General features: G+C 46.8%; 1 protein-coding gene across 5 annotated transcripts; it reads left to right on the top strand.

Moving 5' to 3' along the window:
• The first annotated feature begins 13,211 nt into the window (after positions 1 to 13,211).
• On the top strand, positions 13,212 to 17,446 carry LOC136537632 (shewanella-like protein phosphatase 1). 5 transcript variants are annotated; one of them, XM_066529599.1, is made up of 11 exons: positions 13,212 to 13,591; positions 13,707 to 13,810; positions 14,178 to 14,291; positions 14,373 to 14,588; positions 14,789 to 14,918; positions 15,195 to 15,370; positions 15,499 to 15,590; positions 15,713 to 15,782; positions 16,189 to 16,292; positions 16,535 to 16,657; positions 17,068 to 17,446. In XM_066529599.1, the coding sequence occupies exons 1-9, from the start codon at positions 13,396 to 13,398 to the stop codon at positions 16,273 to 16,275; spliced, it is 1,185 nt and encodes a 394-aa protein (XP_066385696.1). In that variant the 5' UTR covers positions 13,212 to 13,395; the 3' UTR covers positions 16,276 to 16,292; positions 16,535 to 16,657; positions 17,068 to 17,446. The 5 variants fall into 5 exon arrangements, with proteins under 5 accessions (XP_066385696.1, XP_066385688.1, XP_066385704.1 ...); XM_066529591.1 differs by having other exon boundaries at positions 13,216 to 13,591; positions 13,710 to 13,810; positions 14,783 to 14,918; XM_066529586.1 differs by having other exon boundaries at positions 13,217 to 13,591; positions 14,783 to 14,918.
• Positions 17,447 to 26,346: the final 8,900 nt, after the last annotated feature.

Below are 26,346 nucleotides of genomic sequence, written 5' to 3'. Positions count from 1 at the left end.
TTAAGGCTTTGCACTTTGCTTGGGCCTCAGCAACGGTTGGCTGGGGGGCATCGGCACTTGTTGGTTGTGGAGCTTGAACATCTGGTACGCTTGCCGATGTACCCATTTGTTGCTGCAAAACAATTGTAAGGTATGATATTTAACAGATAAAATGTAAAATCAAAGGAATACCTCTGAAGGTTTGTCAGAGGTAGTGGTGCTTGATGTCGGAGGAATTGCCGATGACGATCCAGCAGCGGCTCTTACACCCTGATGATTGATGTTAATACAGTTTGTGATCGGCATGAGTAGAAATAAACAGGGTTGTTACCTTGAATGCCTTGATCAGGGTTGTAGCAGCAGCCAATGGAGTGGCCCTAGCTGTAGCCAATTTGGACTTGGAGGTGATGGTCTTGGCACGGGTCTTCTGGTGAGTCAAAGCAGCTAAGGTGGGGGCGTTGTAGCCGATCGGTGATATCAGGGAAACAGGCCGGAGATCGAAGGGTTTCCCACTTTTGCTCATAGATGGTGCTGGGTTGTTAACCTGTCACGAGAAAGTTAGTTACCGATATATGAAAGGAAAAAGCAGAAGGGAGTTAAAAGAAACTTACTGCGTCATCGGGGATGGCGTATTTAGGGTCGATCATGTGCCGATATGTGTGAGCAGATGTTGCAAACAGTTGTTCCCTCCACTCTCACCACCATTGCTTATATGATTCGGTGATGAAAGATGTTGGCATCCAGATGGATATATCGACATCTATAGTATCGGCATCGGGGGAAAGTCACACTACCCTGCTCCAATCTGTTCCGCAGGTGATTGTTTCTCTGGGTTTGATCACATCGGCAAAACAAAGTTTGATTGGCAGTTGCCCAAAAGCCAATTGACGGGATACTGCCGATGGATTGTAAAATTCATATGTGATATTGGTGTTTTTTCCGCTACCGAATGTGTTTACTGGGATTGCCTTGGGAGTAATGATGGCCATCATGAGTTTATTATCCTGATTCAGAGTGTCATCGGCAAAGTTGAAAAGAAGGGGGGATCTGTTTTCTTCGTCAATATAAGGTACCTAGGCCCTATGATCACGAGAAAGACCATTGTAGAAGCTTTGGAAGAATCTGCCGATCTGGTCTTCATTGGCCTCTGTTCCAGGGAGGACAATTATGGCCTCACCAAAATTGAGAGGTGAGCGTGTTGCCAATTCCTCATCCCCAAGCACGTGGTCTTCAGCAATTTCTCGTGGGAATTGTTGGGCAAAGAAGTCCCATTACAAACGTTTGTGCATATGGGCATTCAGCCACATGTTGATAAACCACCATGGGCCTCCTAAGTTGCCGATGGGTTCGCCAAGCAAAAGTTTCTGAGACACTTGATGAAGAAGATGATAAGTGGAGCTCAGAAGGTATCGGCCAAGAGGGAACCTTACACCATTGGCCAAGAGTTCAGCCGTGGGGAGGAAGGCGTTGGTTGGTCCTACTGATCGACCACAGAAGATAAATTTTTCTAACCACATATTCAAGAATGTGGCATGTTCCCTCTGGTTAACTATCCCGGTCCTCTGGCATTCTTGAATATATCCCGTCCAACCGCCGATGTTGTGGGTATTCACCCTATATTCAGATTTTCTGCCATAGATGGAGCCTTCATCGGTAGTTGAAATGTCCAAGCCAGTGAGCATGTAGACATCGGCAAGTGTGGGAGTAGCTGGGCCATGTCCAAACATAAAAGTGTTTGTTGTGTCTGACCAGAAGTAAGCGGCTGCAATCATCATTGACTCGTTCTTTTGCATATCGGCAATGGATAGCCTAATGCATTGGTCTAGCTTCCGTTCTGCCCAGTGTACTTGCATCGACCTATTGACCCTCAAGTACCAGTCTTTCCACCCTTTGGTGGTTTTGGGCCAAGATCGGAATGTATCTTTCCATAAATTTAGAGAGAAATTTTGGGCTCTAAAAGGGATTCTATTAACCTCTGCATTAATCAGATCAGTTGGATCTGGGTTGCCCATTGGTCCTAGGCATTGGAAATGCGGCTGATCGGTTGAAATAACTAATTTGTTGCGAAGTTCCTAAGTTTAGAGGATCCGAAGAACAAAGAAAAATAGAAAAAATTACCAACTGTATGAACTCGCAAAGACCAGAGGAATCGAGGTAAAAAGTAACGGAAGTGGAACGAACCGTAGGGACGTCGAAGTTGATTGCCATTATCTTGAGGTAGATGGGGGCACGAGCTGGAGACTCGAGGTTGACGCTGGAGAAAAGTTCTTGTTGGTTGAGGTCGTGCAGTTGTTCGTCGGAGTCATCGCTGGAAAGAGAGAATGCCAAAGATTGGAGTCTGAGGGTAGAAGATGAGCGTTCCGGAGAAATCTATTTATAAGCCGCTCGGAGTAGGGGTATTTTGGACTTATCTCTATGCCACGCGCATGTGGGTCGAGGTGGTTCAGATGGATATGGTAACTGTTTGCACGATAATCAAGGGATTGTACAGATGATTTGATGGCAAGTAATCATGACTTGGAAGAGATCTCGGTATCGGATATTTTAATTCTGAAAATGGCGGCATTATTATGTTAGGATCTTACCGATGGATTATTGTTTTGGTATCTTAACCATAATCAGGGCAAGAGTGGTTGGAAATTGTGCGATATTTACTGAGGTGCGTGAATCAGGACTAGATTTGATTAGATTTGATAACAGATCAAGTTTTGGCTTGGAGGATGAGTTACGGTAATTGGGCGAAGGCAAACATTATCTGGAGTAAATTTCGGAGCATTAATGGTTTTATACTCTGAAATTGGGGGGCATGTGTTGACACCGTTTTTTGCACATGTCAAAATGATCAGAGTGGGCTAATCGGTAGGAGGAAAGTTACTGTATACACTGACAGCCGATGAAAATCAGCTTGTAAAGATGGTTGCCGATGAATGGTGGTGATCGATGGAAAGGTTGATTTAGACTCGGGCGTTGCTGATAAGGTTGGAGATGTTATTGTCGATGCTGATGAAGGAAGGCTTGAAAACTACTGCCGATGAAACAGGAAGTATGTCGATGGAAAGGAGGTCGGTGAGAATTCCATCGTAATTGAGGTGGACATGGAAATAGATAGGAGTTGATTTCCTTTTCTATATTTGTTAGAGTATGATTCATGTAAGGGTCATGTGTTTCCTTAGATATGGACCTAGTGTCCTAGTCGTATTTGGTTATGTCTCTTTAGATTAGGGTATAAATATAGATTGAGGGGCAATGTAATATATATCAATCAATATCAAAACCAATTTTTACTCCTATTTGCATCTACTTACTTTTTGGCGACTTCGTCAATTTGCATATTTTTCCTTTTTTACGAGTTCTAATTGATTCGGCGAGTTGCATCGCTTTAGTGTGACTTTCGGCGATTCTTGAGTTCCACGTGAGTACGTCTTGGCCGTGACTTCCGGGTGTATCGCTGTTGTCAGGACCAAAGTGCTCGTATCTTCATCCTTGTCGATTAACAGGTCAAATCGACTGGCGTGCTTTGGATATCGATTCGGGTATTAGCCCTTTGTGTTTGCAGATCCACTTTTGCATCAACATTGTCACACTTTGATCACTGAATCCGTACCACCTGAGCTCAAGGAAGAGATTGATGATTTCCAATTGGAGATACTACCGCATGGTTTATTGAATGAGCTCCGCATACAGTATGATCTCACAGATCGCATCTGTCAAGCTCAGAAAAATTGTGAAGAGATCGAATATCTTTGTGGTCTGATGAAACTAGGCTACAAGACCAACCACCATGAAGATGAACAAGGAACCATTTGGTTCAAGGACCGAATCTGTGTACCTTCTGATCTAGCCCTACGAGAGGAAATTCTGTCAGAAGCCCATGATTCTAAGTACTGTATCCACCCTAGAAATTCAAAGATGTATCAAGACTTGAAGAAACACTTTTGGTGGAAAGGCATGAAGACAGACATTGCAAGACATGTGGCATGATGTGACACCTATAATAGAGTCAAGGCTAAACATCAAAGGCCTGCAGGATTGCTAAAGCCTCTTGACATTCCCGAGTGGAAATGGGAGAGTATATCCATGGATTTCATAGTTGGATTGCCCCGTTCACAGAAAGGCAATGATTCCATATGGGTGATTGTGGATCGTTTAACCAAGATTGCTCACTTTGTACCAGTGAAGACCAAGACCAATGCAGAAAAATTAGCAGATCTATATATTGAGCATATTCTCAGACTGCACGGAGCTCCCTCTAGTATTGTATCTGATCGTGGTCCTCAGTTTGTGTCCCGATTCTGGGAAGCTCTACACAAGTCTATTGGAACTAAACTTGATTCAGTACCGCTTACCACCCACAGACAGATGGACAGACAGAACAAGTAAATCAGATCTTAGAAGACATGCTTCACGCTAGTGTGCTAAATTATGGCTCTGATTGGGAGAAATGCTTACCCTATGTAGAGTTCTCTTACAACAACAGCTACCAAGCTAGTATCAAGATGTCGCTATTTGAAGCCCTATATGGCAGACCTTGTAAGACACCTTTGATGTGGTCTCAACCGGGTGAAAGATCATTCTTTGATTCCGCTAAGATTCAAGATGCCGAAGAAGGAGTTGCTCAAGTAAGAGAGAATTTGAGAATTGCTCAAAGTCGATACAAGAGCTATGCTGACAAAAGGAGAAGAGAACTTGAGTTCAATGTGGGAGACTTCGTCTATATCAAGGTATCCCCGCTACGTGGAACTATCAGATTCCATGTGAAAGGAAAGCTTGCCCCTAGATTTGTTGGCCCATACAAGATTTGCAAGAGAATTGGAAAGCTCGCCTACAAACTTGAGTTACCTGAGGAATTGACGGGTGTACATCCCGTATTTCATGTATCCCAGCTATACAAATGTTTAAGAGTACCCGATGAAGCAGTCCCAACTGATACACTTGACATTCAAGACACACTCGAGTATAAAGAACATCCTATCAGAATTCTAGATAGAGATACCAAAGAGACCCGAAGCAAGACTATTCCTATGTGCAAGATCCAATGGAGCAATCACACAGAGAGAGAAGCAACATGGGAGAAAGAGTCTGACCTCTGGCTATGATATCCTTACCTCTTCGAAGAGTACGTTACGCTTTAATCTTGGGGACGAGATTCTGTTAAGGGGGTAGGACTGTAACAACCCAAAAATCCACACACTGAAAAATACCAACTACAAAATTTTTCTTAGAACAACCATGTGATGATGAGTGTCATGTATAGTAACCCAACCTAAGAGATGCATTAGGTCTAACCCCAACCCTAGTTAACACATAAGCATGGCATGTCATTAGTTAATTGCGATTATTTAAAATCTAACTAATAAAGTGATGCATACATTGATTATTCAAAATGTGATTTGGATTTCCATCTGAGTTATGATATGCTTAACAACTCCAATAAATTAGGTGCACCAATTTGGAATTCAAATTCTAGAACCAAATTCGAATTCAAACAAAAGAGATGAAACGAAAAACAGAAAAAGGAAACGAGGAAGAAGGCCTCGCAGCCCAGGCTGCTCGGTTTCGCGGCCTAGCCAGCCCAACCGCGCCCACCTTGCACTAGTGCGCACGTACGCAGCCCACGAGCCGGCCCAGCGCATCGCCCACACCCACACACCCGTCTGCCTCGCTCGCAGCCACTGGCCGCTGGACCCCGCATGTCAGCCGCACCCCCATCTACAGTGTTGTCTTCCTCACCTACGCCTCAACCGCCTACGCGACCGGCGCCCGATAGTGGTGGCAGGGGCGGGCCAGGGGGTCACGCCTAGGGCATGACCCTGTCCCCTTGTGCCATGCCCACGCAACCCCACACCACCGTCTGATGTGATGCATCCACCTCCACCGCACGATGCCATCCGCCCTGGGAGGCATGGCGCTCGGCTATAAAGCCAGCCAGCACGCCGCTCACGCCCCGCGCCCTAGCTTCTCCCTCAGCCTCCGCCGTCGCTTGGTGGCCCAGCAGCCGCACCACACCGAGAGTAGAGAGCTAAGAAGGAGACCATGAGAGGAGGACCGGAGCCCCACGTGCTGCTGAAGTCGCCGGAGCCGAGGGCGACGCCGTCGTCGTCATCACGATCGTGGATCGGCATTGCACGACACTGCTTCCAAAGCTACATGGCCACAACTCATCACTGCACCACTATCCCCTCTTCCACAACACCTATGGTGAGCCCCAGTTCATTCTCTGCTTGCCCATGGACCTTGCTACTCTGGCCATGGCGCTCCATACCGTGAGCGCGTAGGCCAAGGCCATCCCCGGCCTCTAGGCACACCAGCACAGCACACTCACGTTGACCGTGACCATCCCCAAGCCCTTGGACGTTGTAGGCCTCTCTAGGTTCCCCGAACGCCATAGTCGAGCACGCATGCCACGCTCACGACGCCACCGCCATGGCGTAGCCACCACCGGAGCACTAGACCACCACGCCGAGCACTAGACCACCGGTCCGAGCACCAGACCACCGTGCCGAGCACTAGACCACCGGTCTGAGCACCAGACCACCGTGCCAAGCACTTGACCACCAGTCTGAGCACTAGACCACCAGTCCGAGCACTAGAACACTAGTCCGAGCACCAGACCATAGGTCCAAGCACTTGACCACCGGTCCGAGCACCGACCACCGTGGCCAGTACCGATCGGAGCACCTGGCGCCTCCTTGACTCGCCCGTCCTGTTCGCTAAAGCCATGGGTAACTCACGCGCATGCCGTGACCACCCCGCTGGAACCCCGTAGTGACCCACGTGCCTCGCCGACGTCACCATATCACCGTGGCTGCCGGGAAGACCCTTCCGGCCACCTGGAAACCAAAAGCTTCGCCTTGAGCTCTAGACGCCCTCGCCGCGTCCACACAAAGTTGTAGCAGCCTCACCTACCCAGCACTAGCCACTAGAGGGCCTGCGTGTGCGGCCTCGCCACCGGCAAGCACTGCCGAGCCACCGGCCGCCGTGGCCAATGCACTGGAGGACCTCGACCACCACTTAGACCTTAGGATCATGACCACCGTAGCCCGGGGAAGCTTTCCCCCTCCCCAATTGGGCACCAGCACTGCCACGAAGGCTCACAGCCAGCTCGCCACCGGTAGGAGCACCACCGCGGGAGAAAAATAGGGGAACACCCCCTCGCCGGCCACCCATGCGTGAGCTCGATGCACGTGAGCCGAGCCAAGGAGAAATGATGATGGGCTCAGCCCACCATGGACCCTGCCTTAGGACCATGGACCAGGAGCGCTGGTCCACCGTGAGCCACATGGTGTGAGCCATGCTGCGGACGAAGCCCAATAAGAGCCCATGGCCGGGACGTGGCTGCGCCACAGCACGCCACGTGTTCGGCCTGGCCCGGCCCACACCGGCCCGACCTGAGCCCACCAAGGCCCGTTTGAGACCCAGCACGTATTGACCGTTGACCGATCAATGTTGACCGTTGACCTAGCCCCCACATGTCAGCAACACAGACACGCTGGACCCACACGTCAGATGCTGACGTCATGATGACATCACGAGGGACCCACATGTCTGCGACCCAAGAGCCCCTGGACCCACCTGTTAGCTCGGAACTGGGACGATGACGTCATGCTGACGTCATGCTGACATCATGCTGATGTCAGCATGCCACATTGACCAGTGACACCGTGACACGTGTTAGCCCAGGATTAATTCAGCCTTTATTCAATTTCAAAAAGGATTTGAACTTCAGGAATTCATAACTAATTCATACGACCTCGGAAAAATACGAAACCGGGACCAAAATTCATCTAAAATCAAGCTCTACGCAATGAACCCATGTTTGAGTGCATTTGGCTCTTTTGAATTTCCATTACTTCTTTGTGCTATTCTATAGATGTCGCTAACGCGACTATAATGCAAACGTTGCAGACTCGATGGAGAACCTGACGGCCGAGGACTGTGAGTACCGTGAGGAGAACGGAGACAACTACACTGAAGGTGCCACATCCCACCCAATCTCATAGCACCTATTACGCATGGCTAATATAGAACTGCTATCACTTTATTTTACTGCTACAATTATATTATGCTAGGACTTGCATGGTAGTATGCTTGCCTAAAAGCCTTTACCTTGACGCGACCTTACCCCTGCATACCCTGCTATTAGGCTAGACACACGCTTACTACTATATATTTCATTACTTATACTTCTACTACGCTTATACTACGTGCGTGGTGGATACTGGTGTTATCTGGGCCATGGGAGAGTGCTGCGTGTGTGACTCGGGTGTGTGGAGGGTGAGGGTTGTGTCGACCAAGTTGGAGTATATGACGAGCCTGGGGCAAGTCTTGCTATGGGATGCTACCTGGGCACCCCTGGAAATGGATACCTATGATGGGTAAATGGTATATGAGGTGGACCTGGGTGTGAACCTGTGACGGGTGGAGCCCGGGATGTAGGTGTTGTGGTGGCACGGTAAATGGAAACCCTGATGGAGACATTCTGGCTTGGTCATCCCTAAGAACTTACTAGTACTCAGATTCATCGGGAAGCCTTACGTACCACTCGCCCTATATGGTGCGGGACGGCTGAACTACTTGGTAGGATATTGCCACTACTGCTAGGTTGATAGCGGACAGTGTAAGGAGGTACGGGGCGTGGAGGATTTTCCCCCACACCCTTCCGAGACTTTATAGAGACCTTGTGCACCCGGCTCATGACTCACAGTTTTAGCCACCCCAGACTGGACTTGGGGTGTACCAGGGCTAAATGGTAGAGTGGCATTATCCTAGGCTAGCAAGCGGCCGGAATCAGCCTAGTTGATGACGGTCAGCGAGGAAGGCGGATCTTGTGGTTATGTAAAACCTCTACAGAGTGTATGGTTGATCGATCGATACATGTGCCGACTTGTCGGCTATGGACCTTTCCTGAGTTTCGCTTAAACTAGATAGTGAGATGAGTCTTTCTTTTACTCCCCCTGGGATGAGTGTTCGGACGTAGCCAGGGGCTACGGGCCTTGAGATAGTGCCGAGAGGGAGTCGGCCTGTCAATTGAGCGATGGAATGAGTGTGGTATGGTGATGGTGTGGATATGGTGGTATATCGATCCCAGGATCGAAACCTAGCTCTGGAATGGGAATGGGGTGGAATGGGTGAGAATGGTGTTAAAACTTGACCAACCATTATTATGAACTTGATATGCTAATATATAGGAAACCCCAGCTTTATAGGTTCCTTTTGATTATATCCAACTTGCATCCAATTTCCACAAAGCAATGCTCATAAGGTTGGGAGTGGCCAGTACAAATCGTACTGATAAATTTTGGCACACAGGTTCTGCTGAGGAGTATAGCTCCGAGGAGTTTGACGGTTGAGGGGTTCGTTCCTACGCTCGAGTTTAGCGATCTTATCTTCAAGCTGTTCTGAATGAATGCTACTTTTGATTCCGCCAATGCGGCGATGTAATAAATTATGTAATTCCGCACTATTTGTACTCTGATATTATCGTTGTATGGATGTGATATTCGACTGGAATTTGGGTAATATGATCTACAACGGTCTTATTATACTTCGACTCTGTGGATTTCCCTTCGCGGAAATCGGGGTTGTTTCAGCAAGCGTATGTTTCAAGTGTTTCAAAGGTATGTTGTAAGTGTTTTAGATGAATGTTGTAAAAGGAGATTGGGATGCTGCAAATGTTGCAATGGTTGTACACGTATGTTGCAAGCATTTATTACTAAAGTTTCATCTTTGTTTTGGACATATATTGCAAGCGTGTTTATCTGGATGTTGCATAGGTTTCACACATATGTTGCAAGTGTTTCTGGATGTTGCTTATGTTTGCAATGGGTTTTAAGCGTTTTCAGGTGTTTTTAAAGTGTTTTAGAAGCATGTTTTAAGTGTTTTATCTGTCTTCAGACGTATGTTGCAAGTGCCATGTTTGAATGTTTCAAAAGTAGATCGGGTATTGCAAATGTGATGTGCGTGGAAAACGAGAGGGGGCACGAGCGGTCCCTGCACACAGCCTGATGGTGCGGGCGACGTCCGCGCGGCGCAAGCCCCACTTGGGTGCACGAAACACAGGCACGGGTAGAGGCGTGTTGGCGGGGCGTGGAGTGCATGCACACGCATGGGAAATAGTGTGAAGCGTGGGCGTCCGAGGTCCGATAAACAATTTAAGTAGGTTCCCGATGGATAGAATCCTAAACTCTAAATAAATTCCTACGGATAGGCAAGGATGGCTATAATGGCCCCGTTCGCTGTTCTGAAACTTAGCTGAAATATATTGTTCTAGCTGAATTATTGTGAGAGAAAAACATTATTCCGACTAAAAGAACAACCTGAATATGGGTAAGCCCAACAAGACCGATGAAGGAAAACTTTACTCCGGTATTGTGTGGTGCGGGACCGCGACACGTTCACTCGAAGGCGCTATGTATCGGTGAGTGGTTTGCCTTTTCTGACGCGGAGACAACCTTGACATGCATGGTGGGTGCGCCGATTCTAAGAGCTTTATGGAGTTTAATATACGTAGAACAGTGTCGATGAGCATGGCGTTCCTCTCCCTTTCTCTCCGGTAAAAAAAAGAAGACAATTTCTGCGGATCCTACACCCATGAATAATGAATCCATGATATATGATATAATAATAACCCATTGAACTGAAAGAAAAAGAGCGAGCACGGGATGCCAGCGTGCAGTGCCTTCGTTCTCGGATTGATTGATGGAGTGATTCGTCGTGAGCCGGCGCGGCGGAATGGTGCGTGTCTCCGCGCCGGCGCGATCCCCGCTTTGTGGTGGGACGCGCGGTGATCGCGGGGGGCTCTCGATTGCCGCTTTGGGGTGCTGCCACTCACGACGGAATCTTCTTTTTCTCACAAGTGAAAGTGATTGCGGCGGGCGAAGTGGCACAATTGTTTTTGGTCTCGTGGCGCACCTTTACCTTGTGCCCCGCCATCGGCCTGCATCCTGCGTGGTGCCACCGGGCACGTACCTACCTCATGAACTGCTTGTCGGTTATATGCATGCCCCAGTTGATGACAGATTGACGCGGTAGTGAAGATAGATGCATACACATAAAGTGAACTCTCCGAAGGCTAACAGCCTAGTTAAGATACGGGAACAGCTTGGCAAATCTGGCCCTGTTCGGCTCACGGGAAACGGCCGATGCTGATGCTAATTTATTGTTTTAGAAAAAATACTATTGTTTTGCTGAAACGATACGACTGATAAGTCCAAGCGAACAATGCCTCTCTTCTCTAACAATCACGAGTATTTTATGGATCAACGACCAAGCATCATGTTCTAAAGACTAATTTTAAACACAACTTGAGTAAGTACCTCTTTATTTGTTGTGGAGTCGAGAGTATTTTTCAATGTTAATAAACATGTGTATTTCACTGGTTCAAATCCCGCCGGCCGTATGTCACGCGAATATTTGCATGACTTGTGACTTGCAACATGCGGTGATCGAAACTCCTTGGTAGGGGCTTTTCCAAATTAAAAAAAATATTTTACTTTTTGACTGGATTTGTGATTTCTGAAAAATGGAAAATGATTTTTAGTGGCGTCTTGAATTTGATTTGTAGAGACGGCTCATATTTTCAACCATTTCTATAAATTAATGTCTAAGTTACAGCTAAATAGCTACTTCTGATTTATAGAGATGGATAGATAGAGGTGGTTGAGTCAATCGTCTTTGCAAATCCTTTACATGGCACTTTGTGTGACTCTTTAGGAACATTGTTTCTACGTAATTCATCCATCTAAAAAGGAATGCGGTCACAACATACTAATGTTTGCACGAACACTTACCACGTATGTCACTGAGGTGGTGGTCGAGTCACGCCAGTCTATTTGGCATAACACGGATCTAGTTCCCTAAAAATCTTCTACCACTCGTACAGAGACGATTTCTCTGGGTGGTGGTCATTTTTTTTTTGGTGGCGGTTCGTAATACATGGGCGCTACTAGAAATAAAACTGTATGTTCAGATCATGAATCATCATTGTAAATTCATTTTTACTGGCTATTTTCTTAAGTTTACCGTCACTAAAAATACATTATTTCTACTAGCGGTAGCCTTAAAAAAGCAGCCAGTAAAAAATATTGATAGTGGCATTTTTCATAACCTAGCGTCACTACAAATCATTTGAAATAGACGCTGAATATTAAAAATTAAGTACTAAAATTTGAATTTTTCAAACAACCTCGGATGAAGAAATGATCAAAATAAAAGTTGTAGATCTCATAAAATTATAGAACTTTGTTGTTTACAACTTTTCCATTTAAAAGCCAGTGTAAATCATTTGCAGTGTCGGTTCTCTAGAAGATGCTTGTGAAGTTCGCGATTTCCACTGGCCTTTGGCACTGGTGGTGAATAAAAACGCCAATAAAAATAGGTTTAGAACCACCGGTACTAATGTTCTATGTACTAGTGTAAGTTTTTGTGTAAATAATAAAAAAACAATTACTAATGACTTAAATGTCTTTTACTAGTATATCCCAATAATCATTTGTTGAATATATGTATATACTGACGCAAATTTTTATAGCTAGGCTAAGCATTGTGCGCGTGTGGTTTGCCTAATTTTTGGTTAAAACTTGCAGCGTTTGACTTGTTACAAATTATTTCCTATCGTAGAGAGTAAATACATGCTTTGTGTCGTTCACTTTAGTGGCGGCCATATATAATGCATGATAGAATATTCAGAAACTTTTTCTTGGGATGTAATCATTGGCTCTGGTCGACTTACCCTATATTCGGCTTGTTCGGCTTCTTTTTTCAGCCGAAACAGTATTTTTCTCTCACAATAATTCAGCCAAAACAGTATTTTTAAGCCAGTTTTGGCCAAAATTCTACCGACCAAACGTGGCCATTGTCGTGAATGGAATTATACCAGAGAAGTTGAGAACGTGCCGTAGGTACTCATCAATCCCTGGAATGGTAGCGGGTGACATTAGAATCTTGATCCATTGTGATGACTGAGGGATTGGTCGTTGTTTCTCCTTTATGGAAAAGAGCAGTGGGACCGAGAACAAAAGTCAACAGAAGACAGGATGATGGATTGCTGCTGACGTAACGGTGATCAACGCAATACGACACTGCAAGGTCGACGCGTCTGTCTCCGGCACTGCGAGCTGGGCTGGGCTTTCAACTTTGAGCCTAGCCCATCTATTCTTCGCTGCGAGCGAGCACCGAGCAGAGTGGACAGAGAACTCAATCTGCAAACGACTGGCTCACATGTCACCTCGCCCGCCTGGCCGCCTCCCTCAGCAAGAACTTCTTGCCCAGTTACATGTCTGTACTTCCTAGCCGCTCAATTTTACAGCGCAGAGCAGGAAGCATCAGCTGCCCGCCTCTCGCCTCGCTTGCCGTCTTCGCTCCTCTCTTCGTAGCCCTTGTCAAGAAACGGTTTGCTAGCTAGCTACCTTGCTTGCTATGGCCGTTCTTGCGCTCAGGCTGGGTTTCGTGGCTCCGCCTTATCCTAGGACTAGCAGCGGCAGGTTCGCCTTCTCCCCCTCGTCCTGCCGCGCCGTCGCCAACGACGCGGGGGTAGGAGGACCCGCGCGCCCGATCACCGTCGACGGGGACCCGCCCACCGTCGTCTCCGCGCCTGGCCGCCGCATTGTCGCCAGTACGTAATAGCCCATCCACCCATCCATTCATTCAATCAATCGTTAAAGTTCATTACTCGCACGGGATTGTACTGCACGTTCTTGTATCAAATCAAACGTCAATCTCGCGCGCAGTAGGCGATGTCCACGGTGATCTCTCCCAGACGAGAGCCGCGCTGGTGCTGGCCGGCGTCCTGAGCGCGGAATCAGAGGACCATCTGTGGACAGGCGGACGCACGGTAAATCCCCACCTGCCCTCCATATATCTGGTTCAGTTCTTTAGCATTGCACGCTTCAGTGCATAAATAATATTGGTCAGTTACAGTGATACTGTACTTATTTCTCAAGTTTGCTGCTACAACACGTCACAATACTACTGCCTTGCAGTTTGCACACCTTTTATACTCTGCCTCCCCACGGAAAATAGATGTGTATCTCTCCATTCCAAATTATAAGACTTTTCTGGCCTTTTTAGATTCATGGCTTTTGCTATGCACTTAGATATATACAATGTCTAGATACATAGTAAAGCAATGTATCTAGAAAAGCCAAAACGTCTTATAATTTGGAATGGAGGGAGTATATGATATGCTTGTGTCATTATAGGTACTTGTTCAAGTTGGTGACATCCTTGACCGTGGTGAAGATGAAATTGCCATACTCTCCCTGTTGAGCTCACTCAACATGCAAGCCAAATCTCAAGGCGGCGCTGTATTTCAGGTCTGCCTACGTCTACCACTCTGCTACTCCTTGTATGCCACTAGCTCTGAATGATATACATGGACCCTGATTTTTCAACAGGTTAACGGAAACCATGAAACCATGAATGTGGAAGGCGATTTCCGGTACTGTGATCCGGGAGGCTTTGATGAGTGCGTGCGCTTCCTTGACTACTTGGATGAATGTGACGGCAACTGGGATAACTCATTTCTCAACTGGATTAATGTCTGTGAAAGACGGAAGAAAGAATATGGAGCTCTGCCTAATGGCGACTGGCGTGCTTGGGACTTCGTCAAGGTAAACAAGAATCTTGTGCTGGTCACTTGGTAGACAATAAATAAACCAACTCCAGATGAACAGTGAAATAAATAATTTACATCTAGTAAGTCATTAGCAGAACCAATTTGAAAAAAAAAATGCACTGATGACTGATTAGGCTATATATATTCTTCTTCTGCTTCTGAATTGTTGACCTTCCAATATTGTGACAGAAGCAGAAAGGCCTTGCTGCAAGATCATCTCTTCTCAAGCGAGGTGGTCCGCTAGCTTGTGAATTGGCACGGCATCCTGTTGTCCTCAAAATCAATGACTTGGTATTTTGTCACGGTGGCCTCCTTCCTCACCATGGTGAACCCCTTTACCTCCCTGTGCGTCTTTGCTACCCTTTGCAGTTTGCATACGTGATCTTAGTCTAAAACACAAATCGGGTTCAGGGTCAGAACCTGCCTGACAGGATCACTGCATAAACCAAATGCAGAAGAGGCTCTTGCTTGAGCCTAGCATTATCAAGCAGGAATCTTGTGATATAACAAAATTTCAATTTAATCACATATGCTCTTTTTGATAATACATATTGCATCAGGTGAACCTAAGTATCTCAATTCGCTCTCTTCCTATTTGCAGTTCAATATGGGATTGAGCGTATGAATAGGGAGGTATCGATGTGGATGAAATGTTCAGGCGAAGACAGCGATGATGAGACAGACATCCCCTTCATAGCTACTAGAGGTTATGACAGCGTGGTATGGAGCCGAATGTACTCACAAGATCCTGCCGAAAGAACACGCCGTGCTTTGATGGTAAGAAAAAAAAATCTAAGCCGTTAAGTATACGACACTTCCTCATGTATCATGGAAATGTGTGTTAGAGACCTGAAAAATTCTTCTGAACTTCACAAATTTTTAGACAAATGTTATGTTGGTTTCAGCTATCTTCTATTGTTGCTGAACAAACGCTAGAAGCTGTAGGAGCCAAAGGGATGGTAGTAGGGCACACACCCCAGATGCATGGAGTGAACTGGTATCTGTTGCTCTTGATCTCAATCGGTGATTTGATCTAATAAGAATCTTAATGGAGATTTATGAGATACCAATTAAACTGATGGATAACTTAATCGTTGACTACTATTTTTTTGTTATCAGTAAATGTGATGGCAAAGTCTGGTGTGTTGATGTGGGCATGTCCTCTGGTATTCTTTACTCAAGGCCAGAGGTGCAGTCTTCTCTCTGAGATTGAAATCTCTTAGAAAAATAAGATTCCTTAAGACAATGAAATTTGAAAGGACTGCTGAACTGCTGATTCTCGTCAAAAGATTCTATTTGTTGCTGTTTGACACTGGAACATGTCGCTAACCTATTCAAGAGCTGTATTTGGTGATCCTCTGCATCGCATTAATACTAACTTTATCTTATGTAACCTGTTTGTCCAAATAATGACATCATTTCTGGTAGTGAAACCTTTTTTTTAAGTAAATGACTTTCTCTTTTTCCATCTATAAAATTCCACCCTTCATGATTATCAATATGTGGATGCTCATACAGATGTTTTTTCCATGGCTCAGATTTCAGAAAAAAAAAGGCACTATTTTGGTCGTTGATGTATGACTTTTGTAATATAGGTCCTAGAAATAGTCAATGACAGACCAAGGGTTTTGAAGAAGCGGAGAGAATTATATGATGAGATGGAAGTGTTGGACTATTTGTAAAACCTTGAGAAACTTATGTAAGCACTCTTTCATCTCAACCTTCATCATTCATACATGAAAAAATGAAGGTTGCCATGCATGCTGGTTGTGGAGCATTTGGAAGTCTCTACCAAATTTATTCTGTTTTGTTCTTGAGAGTTTTGATAGTTATTTTGATATATGAAAGATTTCTATTTACATTCGAATGGCATCATAAATCCAGGAATATTTGTTTTTTCCAGACGAAAAATTCTTAGTAGAAATAATCATGTTACTGCAGGTACATAATAGAAAACATTAATTGTCCTGAGCGGTATCGTACCAGACAATTTGGGTGGGAATACTGGACGCAATATGCTACAGAGAGAGATGTATAAATCAGAAGGAAGGTTTTGTCACTATGGTTAGTACGTTTCCTTCACTTAGAATTTTTACATGTTTGAGTCAAATTGTGCTGCACTGAATTTGTACATGTTTGAATCAAATTGTGCTGCACTACAAATTTTATAGGTTGCAGGCCACTACATATGTCTTAAGCATGTATGCTACTATGATTTTAGATATGCAGTTATTTCTAACAAGAATTCAAGAGCTTTCTAGGACCCACTAAAAAGTAACAGTTAGAGTTGAACCATTATTATCCACAGAATAAAATGTCTGAAGTACCAGCAACAATTTCCTCAAGTACATGCATTTTTCGTTATAGGAAAAATTATTATGATATTTTTTCTAAGTGCTTAATGTAGAATATTTCCATAAACAAGATCACTTTTAGTCACCATACTGACAAAATCTTTAAAAATTGTTATGTAGATTAGCGCTTGTAGGAAACCAGATGCAAACATGAATCAAAAGCCCAACGCCGCTTGTTTTGCCAAGTCAGACCAAAGGCTTAGTGGTGCTTATTTGTATCAGCATTCAAGCATTGATTATAGCCTTATTCAGAGCTGTAGGCATCAGGAATCGTGCTAGTAGAATGAGATGAAGAAGACATGAATATTCTGAGGTCTCACATGTAATTGCTTTGTTACCAGAAAAGAAATTAGATCTCTTCCTTTCATGTGTTACCGGGAACAAATTCGAAAAGGAAGGTTTGTATATAATCTGCAAGTAACAGCATTACAGCAAACCACAGATGAACATATCATGGAGCTCATCTTTATTTCGATCGTTAACAAGTTCTTTTGATACATTTTCTGGCAATTTCGACTCTCTATTTAGTATTGTTACCATGACCATGTTTGGATACAAGAGCTAATTGTTAGCTAGCTAAAAATCAGCTAAAATTAGCTCTAGTTCATCCAAACATTAAAGCTAATAAGTTGGCTAATTTTTTAGCCAAGTGTTCAACTAGCATTTAGCCAATATCTAGACAATCATAGCTAATTTAAGCTAATTTTTAGCCCAGCTAGAAACTAGCTATGTGTATCCAAACAGGCCCAAATATATTTGTTAGCTTTTTTTTTTTGCCTCTTCACTTCTATTTATGTTTATGAATCGAGTTTGAGTAGTTCACCTAACATTTTTAAACCCAAGTCAAAATCCTGGGCTGCTTCAGTCCCTGCCAGTTCCAAAGCAATCATGGCAAATGGTGAGTCCCGATTTCATTGAAGGACTGCCTCGCTCCTCAAACTATAATTGCATTCTTGTTGTTATGGACAAACTAACTAGATATGCATATGCTCACTTTGTGGGATTAACACACCCTTTCACTGTGTGCCAAGTGGCAAAGGCTTACATGGACCACATTTACATGTTACACGATCAGCCCCAATATGTCATCTCTGACAAGGACTGTATCTTCACTTTATGGAAGGAACTGTTTAAACTGACGGGCAAACCAAAAGGTGAATGGTATTCTTCACTAGCACTTGGAAGGTTATTTGCCATGCTTTGTGCACACGGGTCAGGGTAAAGAGGATTCTTGGCTCTCTAATGCTGGTCACCCTCAACATGTGGTTGCTCTCCCTTTGAAGTCTGTATGGTCACCCTCAACATTTTGGCCTGACTGATTCCATGGCCTGTTCAGTACCAGAGCTAACCACATGGTTACAACAGAGGAAGCTGAAAACAACATTTGGAACGAGCTAACACAAGACGGACAGGAAGCATTCGGACAGAGAATTCAGGATGGGCAATTGGCTCCATATCAAATTGCAGCACTACATCCAAACCTCTATCTCTGACTAATAAAAATGGTAATGCTCCTGTCGGGAGGGGCGAAGCTACGTTGAAGGTTGCGGGTGCCCAGGCACCCATAGAAATTTGAAAACCCACTATTAAAAACAAATTTTCACCATGATTGCAAATCAAATTTTTACACATATAAGAGAAAGGCACCCCCCTCTAGTTTGCTCTGGCTTCGCCACTAGTCGGGACTGCCGTCCTTCCGGGCGGGACGGACCCGCCTCGCGCGTGCCCCTGCTCCTCCCGCCTCGCGCGTGCGCCCCTGTGCCTCGCGCCTCGCGCGGTCACACCAGACCCGTCTCACGCCTCATGCCGTGCACCCCGCCCGTGCCTCGCACCCCTGCTCATGCCTCGCGCCGCGTGTCGCTCGTGCTGCTCTTCCCCGCACCGCATCAACTAGCCTTTATTAGGCGGCAGCAAGTAGATGAGCACATGTTGAAACAATATGTTTTATGCATTTCAGATGTATATTGAATATGTTTCATCTAGATATTGCAAAAGTAGATTTGATGTTGCATATGTTGCAATGGCTATACACGTATATTGCAAGTGTATGTTTCAAATGTTTCAGCTGTTGCAAGCGTTTTATCTGGATATTTGCATATGTTGCAGTGGCTATACATGTATGTTGCAAGTGTATGTTCCAAATAACCTGTTTCAGACCTATGCTGCAAGTGTTTCATCTGGATGTTGCATATGTTGCAGTGTTGCATATGGTTCAGACATATGTTGCAAGCGTCTATTCAAAATGTTTCATCTGTTCTAGATGTATGTTGCAAATGTGTTTATTTGGATGTTGTAGTTGCTATACATATATGTTGCAAACGTATGTTTGTAAATATTTCACCTGTTTCAGATGTATGTTGCAGAAATGCTTTCATGTTGTAACATTAGCAGACGTAGGAAGCGGGCACACGCAGATGGGGTCCCTACGGACGTAGCGGTCCCCACCTGCATGCGCATTTGCATGTTGGACAGGCGGGGCAGCCTTTTTTTTGGAAAAGGCAGTCAGGCTTAGCAACATGCGGGCAGGCGGAACGGGCGCAGCAGGCACAGCGTGTGCGGACGTTCAGACGGGGTTAGCGTCCGGATGTCGGGGCGCTAGCCATGCCGTAATAAAATACTAGGTTTCCGGTATTTTGGCCCATTTCAGGTCTTGAACAAGATTGGCAAGGTGGCCTACTGTCTGAACCTTCCTCCGTCTAGCAGATTGATCCTCCATGTCTCGCAGTTGAATCAAGCTCTTATGCCGGCTGATTCTGTGCATCGGACCCTGCCTGCATTCCTGGGGAAAGAGAAGTATAATCTCCACCACTTCTAAATAGTCTGATTGAATAATGAGTCTTGGGCATCCTATCTGACCCGCCAATAGAAGACCTCGTCGAGCATATGCTTCAGCCGTTGAAACAGAATCCGCGTTTGGAATGCCTCAACTTCTTGCAACAATGAAAATCCTAGACTAGTGTCACAAGACAAGACAACAGTACTAGTGGCTCTCTTTTGTTCTCCGCTTGAGAAATCTGCATCAACATTTAGTTTCACAAATTCTCTGCCGGCTTCTTGTATCGGTGCCTTGTGATCCCCACATTATTCTTCTTCTATGGGTGCCAAAATGTCCTTGAATGATGTTACGAAACGGTGCCTGTCTGCCAACAGACATCTATTCAACAGATGATCTCATTCATACAAGCAAGCAGTTAGGATTAGAGATTAGATTAGCAGTTAACTTTTCCGAACAGTAACAGTCACGTCCGTACAACGTGACCCTTCACTTGTATATATATCTAAGAGATCAATGAAATCAATGGTTGTTCCTAAATCTTGTTCATTTTCATTCACTGTCAACACGTTATCAACATTGCTCTACTGGACAAGAGAATAGAGAACAACGACGCAGAGGTGACGAAGGCCTCTGAACCCACCGGTAAGCATGACGAAGATTGACTTACCGTCGCATGTTGTTCGTCAACTGTTCTTCGCCCTTCGCCGCGTCGGTGGAGTTTGCTGTGGGGTATTAACCCCTATACCCTTACGGCTAAGCTTGAGCCAGCCCGGATCGGTGGGTTCGGTCCACTAAAAGACGATGTGCGGCCTAGCCAACCTGATCGGAGTCCCGCACAAGGAGTCAAGGTGGATTTGGCGGTCAATCAAGATCCTGGTCGGTTAGAATAGGAATCCTTATCCGGCCACATATGGCAATTGTAACTAGCTAGGATTAGTTTCCAGATTTGTAACCCTGCCCCCCGGACTATATAAGGCGAGCAGGGGACCCCTCTAAAAAACATCTCTCATTGACATACAGCAATACAAATCTGACGCAGGACGTAGGTATTACGCCTTCTTGGCGGCCGAACCTGGATAAAACCTCGTGTCTGTCTTGCGTCACCGTCTTGTTTGTGGCTTGCGCATCTGTCTGCCGACAATCTACTACCTTGGGCATACCCCTAGGTAGACTGCCGACCATATTTCGTCGACAGTGGCGCGCCAGGTAGGGGGTGTGCGTACTGCTCTCCAAGCAAACAAGATGGTCATCATCTCCGGCTCCATGGCTACGCCGAACGGCCTCACGTTCACCGTTGGCCAGATCACCTGGACCACCGGCTCCGATGACTTCATCGCCATGACCCCGGAGGAGGCGTGGATTCAGTCTGCGCCGACCACTGCTTCACCTGCATCGACTACGGCTCCGACCACGGTGGATACGGCTCCGACCACGACGGATACGGCTCCGACCATGATGGATCTGGCTCCGACCACGGTACATCTGGCTCCGACCACGCCTGCATCACCTTCAACCATGCCGACAACTCATCATCCGCTTCCCTGCTACAAAGGGAAGCAGATCGACAACACCGACCTGCTCGACTCCATCGATCGGGTCGGCACCAAACTCGCTGAAACCCTAGCTCTGGTAAGTATGATTCAAAGTCAACCTAATGAGAAGGTAACCGTTCCCCACAACAGATCTACCTGACCAGCTCGGACCAGTCGTCCTGCACGACTTGATACAGATCTCGTGGTCACATCTACTCCTGAAGGGCGCTCTGCTCGTCGCCGGCCAGCCTTCGCGATGGGTCTCCGGCTCTCCGAGTACAAAACCTCGATGGAGAACCACCAGGTCTAGCCCTACGGCCTGCGAAACGCTGCCTCCAGCTACGCCTACAACCTACAACGCCGCTTGGATCTGTGTTTTATGCACCGACCTCAGCCGAAGCCACGGAACTTCGTCAACATGATCCGGGTTGAAGATTATCAAGAAGGATCCATCCACACAGTCCAAGAGAGCGACTCCAGCTCCTTGTCTGGCACCGCATCTAATGCATCTGTCCACACTGAGCTTCAGCATCACGAAGATGAAGGCGTCAAGTACGATCTGGATATCCTAGACCACGCCCTAGGGTTCTCACAATTCCCGTCTTTCCCGCCAAGATGAGGGGATTTGATCCATGTTGTCAGCAATGACGAACCGCCAGCAGTTGGCAAAACAGAACAAGAAAGGACTGCACGCGAAGCGCGCAATATTGACCGGTTTAGTCACCGACAAATCGAAGCCAAAGCAGACCTGGAGGCACGACGCATAAGGGTCCAACCACGTGACCTCAACGATGCTTTCAACAGGGTGGGGGACAAACAGGTCTTTAGGACTCCAAGTGCCAACGTAGTCGTCGCCATGGCGACAATGCAACGGCTACCCAACACCCCGGAAACCCAAGCAGTTCGCGATGAAATACAAGCCTATCTGACGGCTGCTATGGCCCAGACCACGGAGATTGTAAACCAAGCTCGGGCTCCATCCATCTCAGTCGAGTCAAGCCACAACCGCCAGCACCCAAGTCGCTCATAGCCACTCAACCAATGTGGCTTGCGCAACAACGACCCATTAGACAACAATCAAGGTGGAAACAGTGGCCATGATGGTGGCTAGGATGACAACCACCGTCGGGACGACAACCGCCGCGACGTCCGGGATGATAACCGCCGGGACAACCACGACAATCGCCGCGATAACCATGGTCGTAGGGCTAATCTAGATGGCAATCGAGATCACCGCGATGGCAATAACGATCTCCGCCATTACCTCGGTGGACGCGATCTACGCGCTCGCATCAACTAGAGAGCCGACGATCGAGCATCCCATGAAAGTTATCGCCGTATGGAATATGACACTGCCCACAGCCCGCCGGGTTTGAAGCAGTTTACTCCACACCTTCGCCAAGTCATATGGCCCAAGAATTTCAAGCTCAAGAAACTTTAGAAGTACGACGGCAAGGAAAACCCCGAATTATGGGTCATGCTCTACGAGACTACGTGCAGATCAGCCATGGCTGACGAGCACGTCATGTCTAACTATTTCCCAGTCGTTGTTGGCCATGCGGGTCACCAATGGCTGGTCAGCTTGCCGGCGAACTACTTCGACTCTTGGCAGGAGCTCAAGCAAGCCTTCATTGACAACTTCATTGCTACTTGTGAACAACTAGGCAACAAATACGATCTGCAACGGATTCGAGATCGAAAAGATGAGCCACTGCGTGAGTATGTCCGGCGTTTCTTAGAGATGCGCATCAAGGTCCCATCAATCTCCGACAACGAGGCAATCGAGGCTTTCATCACTGGCCTCCGCTTCCACGATGCCCTAAGGGACAAGCTCCTCCGCAAGAGATCTGAATCGGTCACAGCGCTCCTGGCCACCGCTAAGAAATATGCAGACGCCGACGACGCTAAGAAGGTAATTATTAAAGAAGCAGCAAGGGTTCCACGCTCCGACCACCCCCCACACCGCGATGACTACCGCGGTAGCCGTGGTCGGAATGACAATTTTGACCGCTGCAACCAGCGCAACGACTCCCGTGACCACCGCGACCAACGTAATCAGCGGCGTAACCGCCGTGACGATTATAGGAGCAAGCGTGCTCGGGAAGACGACGGCGAGGTCAACACCATTAAAAAGGGTGGCGGACGTCGTAACTATGAAGACGACTATGCCAAAGCATTGAAAGGGCCCGACCAACTCCATCCTAAGTCAAACCATACCATGGAGAATTGCCGCGTCCTCAAGTCTATCTACACGCGTCAACAGGCTCCGGATACGTCCGACAAGCCCAACGACATAGGGGAACAGCGCAACAAGGATAACGACGATGACGATGCAGACCCTCGTCACAAGTACGTCAAGCCAACCGATCGTGTGCACACCATCATCGGAGGCAAAGTGTCCATCGAGACCAAATGAGAACGCAAGCTGCTCGCCCGCGCTTGCTTGAACATGGCCAACACCGACAATCTCCTCACTAATCTGTGGCTCCCTCCGTGGTCTCACCGTGAAATCTCCTTCAGTAGAAAGGACCAATGGGCCGCAATACCTGAGCCAGGGCATTTTCCCCTGGTCCTCGATCTTTGTATCAACAAGGTTCAGTTCGACAGAGTACTGATCGACGGCGGCAGCTCCATCGATATACTGTTCAAGAACAGTCTGCCCGCCCTGAAGATAGCTCAGGCGGACCTCAAGCCATACAAGGCACAGTTCTGGGGTGTTCTCCCTAGACAGAGCTCTGCACCTCTCGGGCAGATCATGCTACCTATACAGTTTGGGACCCCGGACCACTTCCGCACCGACTATGTCAACTTCGTGGTCGCCGACTTCGACGGCACCTACCATGCTATTCTTGGTCGACCGTCGCTCACCAAGTTCATGGCCATACCTCATTACAGGTATCTGGTGCTCAAGATGCCTACCGAGAAAGGAGTTCTAACCCTCCGAGGCAACATGTACGTAGCTTATACCTGTGAAGATGACAGTTTCAAAATAGCAGAGGCTCACGACCTCTCTATTCGCATGGCCGAGACCGTGCTCGACGCTAAGAAGACCTCGATCGACCACTAGGAGATCCCAGAGCTCGAGGCTCCATGCAAGAACATCAAGTCCAAGGAGCACAAGGTGATCCAGCTGGTCGACGGTGATCCCAGCAAAACGGCCCTTATCGGGGCCAACCTGGATCCCAAATAGGAAGACGCGCTTGTCAGGTTCTTGAGGAGCAACGTGGATGTGTTCGCATGGAAACCTGCTAACATGCCTGGTGTACCTTGGAACTTGATCAAGCACTCCTTGAATGTCAATAGCAAGGCCAAACCTATCAAGCAGAAGCTACGATGGTTTGCTCGCGACAAAAAGGAGGCGATTAGGGTAGAAGTTACACGGCTTTTGGCAGCCGGATTTATCAAAGAAGTGTATCATCCGGAGTGGTTAGCCAACCCGGTTCTTGTACGCAAAAAGAATAATGAATGGAGAATGTGCGTTGATTACACTGATCTCAACAAACACTGCCCTAAGGACCCCTTCGGCTTACCTCGCATAGATGAGGTCGTAGATTCAACCGCCGGTTGTGAGCTCCTTTCCTTTCTCGATTGCTACTCTGGTTATCACCAGATCGCTCTAAAAAAGGATGACCAGATCAAGACATCTTTTATCACGCCCTTCGGCGCCTACTGCTACACGACCATGTTGTTCGGGCTCAAAAACGCCAGGGCTACCTACCAACGCGCTATACAAGCTTGCCTCAAAGACGAGATAAAAGATGACCTCATCGAGGCTTATGTTGATGATATAGTTGTCAAAACCAAGGAAGCTCATACCCTTGTTGACAACCAGAACACACCTTTGCAGCCCTTAATACATTCTAGTGGAAGTTAAACCCAAAGAAGTGCATCTTTGGTGTTCCTTCTGGCATACTACTCAGCAACGTCATCAGTCACGACGGCATACGCCCTAACCCGGAGAAAGTCAAAGCTGTTTTGGACATGAAGCCACCCAAAAAGGTGAAGGATGTTCAGAAGCTTACCGGATGCATGGTAGCCCTCAGCCGTTTTATATCAAGATTAGGCGAAAAAGGATTACCATTTTTTAAACTACTCAAAGCATCCAAAAAGTTTGAGTGGTCGGAGGAAGCAGACTTCACACAGCTGAAACAATACCTTATGTCACCTTCGGTCCTCACTGCTCCAAGAGAAGACAAAATACTCCTGCTATACATTGCGACTACTAATCGAGTGGTCTCCACAGCCATGGTGGTCGAGCGAGACGAGCCTGGCCACGTCTACAAGGTACAACGACCAATCTATTTCATTAGTGAGGTACTCAATGAGTCCAAGACCAGGTACCCATAGATTCAGAAGTTGATCTACGCCATACTGATAACATCCCGAAAGTTGAAACACTACTTCGACGGATATCGTGTGGTGGTCATGACTGAGTACCCTCTGCGAGACATCATTAGCAACAAGGATGCAAACGGGCGCATCGTCAAATGGGCAATGGAGCTATGCCCCTTTTCCTTGGAGTTTGCAAGCTGCACTACAATCAAGTCTCAGGCACTCGTCGATTTCATCGTCGAGTGGACAGACTTAAGCATGCCCGCCTCTCCCGGATCCGACGAGTATTGGACGATGTACTTCGATGGCTCTCTCAACATTGACGGTGCGGGAGCAGGAGTCCTTTTCATGTCACCATCCAAGGAGCAGCTCCGGTACATCCTCAGGATTTATTTCCCAGCATCTAATAATGCCACCAAGTACGAAGCATGCCTACATGGTTTGCGCATTGCGGTTGAGCTTGGCGTTAAACGTCTCTACGTCTACGGAGACTCTGCTCTGGTCATCAACCAACTTAACAAGGACTAGGACACAACCAGCGAAAAGATGGATGCATACTGCAAATTGATTAGAAAGCTAGAAGGCAGGTTCTATGGCATCGAGTACATACACGTGGTCCGGAACAAGAATCAAGCAGCGGATGCACTGTCAAAGTTAGGATCATCCCGAGCAAAAATCCCACATGGCATATTCGTACAAGACCTGCTCATGCCTTCCATCGAAGAGGAAGATTCCACGGCAGACAAGCCTCCAGACCAG

This window comes from Miscanthus floridulus, chromosome 1, assembly GCF_019320115.1.
Source record: "Miscanthus floridulus cultivar M001 chromosome 1, ASM1932011v1, whole genome shotgun sequence".
Classification (NCBI taxonomy): Eukaryota; Viridiplantae; Streptophyta; class Magnoliopsida; order Poales; family Poaceae; genus Miscanthus; species Miscanthus floridulus.
This window is presented reverse-complemented; position numbering and strand designations above follow the sequence as displayed.